The sequence below is a fragment of the Sapajus apella genome, unplaced genomic scaffold (genome assembly GCF_009761245.1).
Source record: "Sapajus apella isolate SASKATOON/1434 unplaced genomic scaffold, GSC_monkey_1.0 scaffold157, whole genome shotgun sequence".
Classification (NCBI taxonomy): Eukaryota; Metazoa; Chordata; class Mammalia; order Primates; family Cebidae; genus Sapajus; species Sapajus apella.
In genome coordinates, this window is record NW_022437097.1 from 922,195 (window position 1) to 930,190 (window position 7,996).

The 7,996-nt window shown below is 48.6% G+C and overlaps 1 protein-coding gene across 3 annotated transcripts in view; it reads right to left on the reverse strand.

The window, feature by feature from the left end:
• The window catches only part of DAPK1 (death associated protein kinase 1), a 206,094-nt gene that overhangs the window by 44,078 nt on the left and 154,020 nt on the right, over positions 1-7,996 (reverse strand). For all 3 annotated transcript variants that reach the window (XM_032266311.1, XM_032266310.1, XM_032266313.1), the window contains exon 18: positions 3,900-3,998. In XM_032266311.1, coding sequence (XP_032122202.1) covers positions 3,900-3,998 — 99 coding nt within the window. The remainder of the gene's footprint in view (positions 1-3,899; positions 3,999-7,996) is intronic.

Here is a 7,996-nt window from a genome sequence, read left to right on the forward strand (position 1 = left end):
ATACTTACAGCCAACTGCTCGCTGACAAAATTGATAGGAACATACAATGGAAAAAGGACACCCTTTTCAATAGAGTTCTGGGAAAACTGGATATCTATTTGCAGAAAATTGAAACTGTATCCTTCTCTCTCACCATTTGCAGAAGTCAACTCAAAATAGATTAAAGACTTAAACAGAAGATCTTAAATTATAAAAATATTAGAAGAAAACCCAGGGAAACCTTTTCTAACATTGGTCTAGGCACATAATTCATGACGAAGACCTCAAAAGCATAGGCAACAAAACTAAAAATAAACGAAGAGTAAACTAAAAGCTTCTGCACAGCAAAATAAACAATCAACATGGTGAACAGACTACTTGCAGAATGAGAGAAAATATTTGCAAACTCTACATCCAACAGGGAACTAATTCCGGAATGTATCAGGAACTCAAACAACTCAACAACAGCAACAAAAACTCAAATAATCTCATTTAAAAGTGTGGTAAGAACATGAAGAGACATTTTTCATAAGAAGACAAATGGCCAACATACATGAAAAACATGTTCAACATCACCATCATCAGAGAAATTCAAGTTAAAACCACAATAGTATGGCTATTATTAAAAGGTTAAAAAAAAACAACAACAACAACTGATGTTTGAGAGGATGCAGAGAAAAGGGAACTTTTATACATTATTTGTGGGAATGTAAATTAGTACAACCTCTATGGAAAACAGTCGTGGAATCATGTCGACTTCTCAAATAACTAAAAATAGAACCCCCATTCGTTTCAGCAATTCCACTACTGGGTAACTACCTGAAGGAAAATAAATCATTATATGAAAAAGATATCTGCACTTGTATGTTTACTGCAGGACTATTCACAGTAGCAAAGGTAGGAAATCGAACAGAGGACTGGACTTTAAAAATGTTGTATATATACACAATAGAATGCTACTTGGCCATTAAGAAAAGGAAATCAGGCTGCGTGCGGTGGCTCACGCCTGTAACTCCACCAATTTGGGAAGCTGAGGCCAGCGGATCACAAGGTCAGGAAATCAATACCATCCTGACCAACATGGGGAAATCCCGTCTCTACTAAAAATTAAAAAATTAGCTGGGTGTGGTGGTGTGGGCCTGTAGTGCCAGCAACTCAGGAGACTGAGGCAGGAGAATCGCTTGAATCTGGGAGGCAGAGGTTGCAGTAAGCTGAGATAGAGCCACTGCACTTCAGCCTGGCGACAGAGATTGTCAAAAAAAAAGAAAGAAAGAAAAAGAAAAGGAACTCATGTCCTTTGCAGCAACATGGATGGAAATGGAGGCCATTATCCTAAGTGAAACAACGGAGACACAGAAAACCAAATATCACATGCTGTCACTTAAAGCAGGTGTTAAGTGATGTGTACACAGAGAAGGAGAGAGTGGAATGATGGGCAATGGGGACTTGGAGGGGTGAGGGGAGGTGGGCATGGAGGATGGGAGTTTGTTCCGTGGATACAATGCGCTTTGCTCCAGTGATGGACACACTGAAGACCTTGACTTCACCCCAATGTAATATACATGGAGAAAATTGCACTTGTACCCCATAAATGCATACAAATAATAAATCAATAAATTTACTGACTTACAGGTTAGTATGGTAATATTTACATATCTTGTGCTAATATTTTATTGACATTCATTTCCTCTGTTTCATTTTCCTTCTTCGATGTGGCTGTTAGGACACTTAAACCGAGGGAAGTGGTGCAGCCACGTTTCTGAGGGCGGCGTCCTCAGTACGACGCTCCGGGTGTCCCAGGCCCAGCGGGAGAGGAAGCCCCGGTTCCCTGCGGGGAAGGCCAGGCTCATCCAGCTCTGCTCACCCTCCCCGCCCCGGGACTTCCGCGCCAGCGGCAGCCACTGCGCTCCCACCTCGGGAGGGCGCTGGAGGCCGCCGAGCTCGGGTCTGAACAGGGCGCTTCTCCCGGTACTCTGCCCCTCTGAGGTCGGGGCGGGCCCGCAGGTTCCAGCGAGGCCCCCGCAGGGACGCCCCCAGCCTCTGTCCACGACCTCAGGACCCGCTCCTTCCTGTCACCACGCTGTCCCATTCGGCGACTGTAATTGACAGCCGTGACTCTCGGGCCAGCGTCCCTCTCCCATTTCCAGAAGTCTCCCGAGGGGCGCCCGCCTGTCCTGTCCCCCTGGTCTCCCCACTCTCGGCGCGCCAGGTGTGTGCGGAGAGACCGAGCGGGCGGCGGAATGCGCGCGGCGGGTGCGGCTCCGAGGCTGGTTCTGGGCACCGTGGGAGGGGCCTGGGGACAGGACGCTTTTCCTGCGGTGGGAAGCGGGAGAGCGAGGAGGTGCACGGAGGGACCTGAGGAGGCGCCCAGCGGGGATCACCGGCGCAGCTGTCGTGGGGAAGGGCAGAGGGAGCCAAGAATTTCGGAGGGACCCCGCAGAGGGGGCCGGACATTTCAGCGGCCCCAGCCCGCACTGTGGGAATCGCCAACGTCAGCTGCAGGCGTCTTCAACAGTGGCCTGGCTGAGTCTCTCATAAGGCAACACATAGAAAAAATATGTTTCTTCGTCTTGAAAATGCATATAAATGCTCTGTTAGGGAGTAACTGGACCCTGTGCCCAAGCATGGCGAGGCAGGGCTTGACCTTGACAATGGCTGCTAGATCTAGCAGGTCAGGCAGAGCAGGGTGATGTGGGTATGGTGGGTGCGTTTGCGGTGGGTGACCGGGTGCCCTAGAAAGGGGCCCCATCCCATGTGAAGTACTGGTAATAATTGGGCCTGCAGAGGACGCACAGACCAGACCTATTACTTCTGGGGAGGGAATGACATCCTGACTACATGAGTGCACTCGGGTAGGCGACATCCTAGCCCCCGCGGTCAGAAAACACTTTCCGTCAAGGGCCAGGCAAGTCGGTGTCTGGGCTCTGTGGGCCACATGGTCTCTGTCACAACTGCTCAGCTCTGACACCTGGCGTGGAAGCAGCCAGGGCCAATACAAATCTTGGGCATGGCTATGTCCCAATAAGACTTCACTTACAAAACCCAGCCGTGGATAGGGCCTGTGGGCCATGGTGTGCTAACCTCTGGATGACCTCCAGGAAATGAGGCTCTCTTCCAGCCTCGGGGCCTGAGGTTGGCGGCCACATTAAAACACCACTTGGTCTCCTCAGACAATCACCCTGTGTCAGCAAAGCTCTAATCTGTGAGTCCAGGACTCTACCACACAAAAACTGGACGGTCAGCCTACTCTCAGGCCAGCAACTGCTCGGATGCTATTTCATTGCAGCCATAAAACTGCAGCCATACCTCATCAGCTGATGCATTTTCCTTCTTGGGTATTTCATGAAATATGAATCAAAGGGTTTCCTTATCAGGGAGGTGCTAGGTCTGGCCCTGGGAGCAGGGAGGGAGGGAACTGAAGAAATCTCACTTAAAATACTCTGCAAAGCCTGACCCTGTAAGCAACTCCTGCCTATGGCACCCGGCAGCCTCATCTTGTGGGGCACACGTGGAGAGTGCACTCACACCCACTGAGGATTCTTCTTCCCCCAGCTTCTCCTGAAGGGTAGGGTCTCCGGTGCACTGTGGCAGGGGGGTATTTAGGAGGGGGAAGTACACACATCCCACCAGGCAGGGGCCCTGGTGTGTGACACGAAAAAGGCCAGCAGGAAGCAGCGGAATCCCTGGCAGAGCAGGGTGTGGTGAGACAGAAGAGGACAAACATTAAGGCGACATTATGCTGGGCATGTGTGTGCACATATCTGTGTCACTGCAGCAGAGGAGCTGCGGCTCAGCAGCAGCCTGGCTGCTTTACAATGTGGAGTTGCCAAGTAAGCCCTGTCCCTCCTGCCCTGGAGGTGCCAGAGGCTCCCACCAGCTCCCAGCAGCTCCCTCCTGCGTGAAGCCCTCTGGGCACTCACCGCGGTCAGTGCCTCCACGCTGGCTCCCATCAGACAGAGGTACCGGACCACGTCCAGGATCCCATTGTTGGCCGCAAGGTGCAGAGGCGTTCGTCCATACTGGGAAAAGAAAAAAGACCAAAGGTTGTTCTCGCGCAGTTGCTGAGGATGACATTCCAGTGACACAACGTGGAGGAAGGGGTCAGGGGCCACCAGAAAGAAGGAAGAAGCCACTTCCCTTCTCCTGAAGCTTGTTCGCCACAGGGGCAGGCCAGCCAGGCAGAACCATTTCAAGTACTTTGCAGGTAAAAAAGCAGCTTCAAAATACAACTTCAAATATAACTAAAGTAAGTTTCCTGCTGTGCTGGCCTGAAGGAGGCAGGAGCCAAGGGCTCTAGGCCCTGAGTTCCAGCAAGATCTGCACCATCGTTCAAATTTAGACTCAACCAGGGAAGAAGACATGGAGGACAGATATTGAAGACATTCTGATGAGTGGTAATCCTAGAACAAGCCCATAAGCCCTGTTTGTGCCTGTGGTTCACAAATTGTGTGCCAGGGTACCTCAGGGAGCTGCACTGAATTCATAATGGTGCCCAGGAATACCTAAAGGTTTTGATAAGAAACCTGGTTCTGAGACCAGGTGAACCACTCGGTTGAATTATGCAGTGTCATCATTGGACTGTACTGCCTGGCATGCCATGACATCATGTCTTTCACAGCAGGGGGTCGGTGACTGCCCTGAGAAGAAGAGTCTTAAGGAAATCACCGTGGACAGGAAATGAGGTCGTGTCTACTCTGAGTCAAGGTTTCAGAAGTGCAGTACCCAACAGGAGCACTCATCAAATTTTAAGTAATGTGGTCATGGAAGAAGGAAAAGAAAAGATTAGTTTTCTTTCCATTTGTGTGTATTATTTTTCTCAACTGCTGCTAAACTGTTAGGATCTAAGTTGTTACTAAGTCGTTTGGACTGAACCACTCAATGAACAGAACTGTTGTGTATTACTTTTGATCTAGAGGAACCATGAAAAAAAATTATTGAACCCCTGAGGATGTTGTGAACTGAGAAAGCCTGGGAGTGTCTTTTTTATGCTATTTCTTTTTAAATATCAGTTTTTGTTATAAAGTTAACATATGTTCTTTTTTAAAATCCAAGTGCCTGGCCGGGGTGTGGTGGTTCACGCCTGTAATCCCAACACTTTGGGAAGCTAAGACGGGTGGATCACGAGGTCAGGAGTTCAAGACCAGCCTGGACAAGACGGTGAAACCCCATCTCTACTAAAAATACAAAAAGTAGCCAGGTGTGGTGGCAGATGACTGTAATCCCAGCTACTCGGGAGGCTGAAGTAGAGAATTGCTTGAACCTGGGAGGAGGAGGTGGCAGTTAGCTGAGATCGTGCCACTGCACTCAAGGCTGGCGACAGAGCGAGACTGTGTCCCAAAAAACAAAAAAATCCAAGCACCATAGAAAAACATATAATACAAAATAAAAATCCTCCTTCTCTGCTTCCTGGCTTACTCTCAAGCTGAAGCTCCCCGGCTCAGCGCTGTCCCTGTTTAACATTTTGGTGCATTTCCTTCCGAGCTCTTATCTATGAATCCTCAACAGGAGAGAACTAATTTAAACAGATAAGATGTGATTATGGCCCACCTTCCACTCTGTCCCTTGCCTTGTCCACCTAACAGTAGATTGGGAACATTTTTCCATGCCTGTAACTGTAGCGATCACATTCTTGTGAATGCCTGAATCGCATCCACCGTGTGGCTATCATGATTCATTCAGCCACTGAGGGTGGATGCTAGGCAGCTCCAATTCCTGGCCAGTGTAAACACTGCTGCAGTGTGGGACGCACTCATATTTCTTTATTATTATCTTCTGCAGTCATGCAGAAAGCAGATAGGAAGCTTTCAAGCATTCTAGAGTTCATGTGAGAAGGAAAAGGGAAGGTTTTGAAGACGGAGTGAAATGTTTGGAAGATGCAGTGTGAGGGAGATGTAATTTTGGTGGTACAATGCACAGTTTTACAGAAGGGAGGAAAGCTGATGAAGAGTGTGATGAAGAAAAGGGCAGAGGAAATGGACACTGCTGACCGGCCCAAGTTGTGAGAGAATGACACCAAACTCCTTAGCCTTAAATTCCAGGTCTGCCACCACCTGGGCCCAATGTCTCCAGCTTCATTTTCTCCCTTCCCATAATCCCACACCCCCTGCATGTCAGCACCAGCCCACAGCAGACATATTGGCTTCCCTTGGTGGAAAACAGGCTTCCCTCTTCTCCATCTGTCAAAGCCCTGATCATCTTAAGGGATCTCCTCTGAAAAGCCTCCCCTGATTTCTTTCATATCTGAATTGTTGCTTCTGTGCTTCTGGAGCAGCTCGTGCTCATCACAGCAGCAACGACAACATGAGATGCTGTTACGTCTGAATGTGAGTGTGTCTAAAACCAGCCTGAGGGCAGAGCCATTCACCTTGGCATCTACAGGTTCCTCCATCCAGCTGTGCGCAGTGCTGCCCTGGAAGGGCCTCAATAAACACCCGACAGACAGGGAGCTCTCTCTCATCCTCCCAGATGCGTGCATGTGCATAGAATGCCTTCTGTCTGCCCTTATGGGAAGCACCAACTCAAAGAGGGACAAATGGGGCCATACATTCTGCGCCATCTATTTCCTTTCCTCTCCAAGCTCTCTAACATGGCCAGTTAAACAGCCACTATCCTGATTTCCATATGAGAAGGTGGAAGAATGCAGAAATGTCTGTTTCACTGCATGAGCGCCAAAGATAGCAAGGAGGTCCTGACACATACTGGTGACAGGGTAGGATCTGAATGGCCATTTTTATTTCTGGAGGAATTTAATCCAGATAAAGAAAAGGCAAGACCAGGCAATGGAGAAAGAGCAACAGCCTCCTTGTGGAATGGGTATGGCACTGTGCCACCCCACGCTCACAGTTACTTGAGTGAGTCTCTATAAAGCTGGATGTGTTTTGGTGGGAAATGATGCCTTCTGTTACATTCTCATGCTTCTTTTAAGCCCTTCTAGAGCCCCCATCACCTTTCCTTTTTTAAAAAAAATAGCAAAACAAGCCTGACAGCAACCCTTCTGAAGAAGCTGTAAGCCCCCCAAAGTCAGGGTGTGCTGATTATGGGAGCATCAAAACCAACCTGGGAAGCCTGTCTGCGGGGGCGGAGATGCTGAGCTTGTGTGCAGCCAGCACACTTATGTCCAGATGGGCTCTCAATTAGGGTCTGAACTTTGCTGCCAATTCCAAGGGGTTGAAATTGGAACTGATGATTTTCACATCAGCTGAGCTTCATTCAATGACAAAATCATCTACAGAAGGCCCTCTACGTACAGCTGCTGTGCCATATACAGTAATTATATAAGTTTATGTCAGCATTTATCAACTTTACTTATAGATAGTTGCAGCATGAAAAATGTGAGAATTTTCCAGTAAATAAGCCAGTTGTTTCAAAACATGAAGGTCTGGGACTGTCTTGCTGATTTTTTAAAGAGTGTGTTAACAAGTGAAGTTGTGCATTTAGGCATGGAGTGGAACTGGGAAGAACACCCTTCCCTGTTTAAGTTAGGGCAAAGCACCATGAGATGCTCAGCTCCTCCGTCCCCCACTCAGAAGGGGAGAGCTGATTCTAGATTCTAGCCAAGGTCTTGATGCTACTTCATACTACATTTGGCCTTCCCCTTAAGCCACTTACACAACTGACCTGGCAAGATTAGAATGGGACAAACTAAGAGAGCAACCAGCAGCTAATGGCTAAAAGCTGGGGATACTGCCTGTTCAATGCCCCAGAATATGAAATTACCAATTTCAATTTCTGTTTGAGTTAATCACATAACAAGCAAGAGGAATACATTTACATAACAGCATAATTTTCCAGCTGTTTCAGATATTCTTTTACCTCCATCAAACCATGCTAGAATCCTGCTGGCAGAATCAGGCGGGAGGACACAGAATCAGTATGAGGAACCAGGTGGATGGGCACAGAACTGGGGACTCGGGACTCAGAACCGGGACTCGGGACTCAGAACCGGGTGGATGGGCACAGAATCGGGACTCGGGACTCAGAACCGGGACTCGGGACTCAGAACCGGGACTCGGGACCC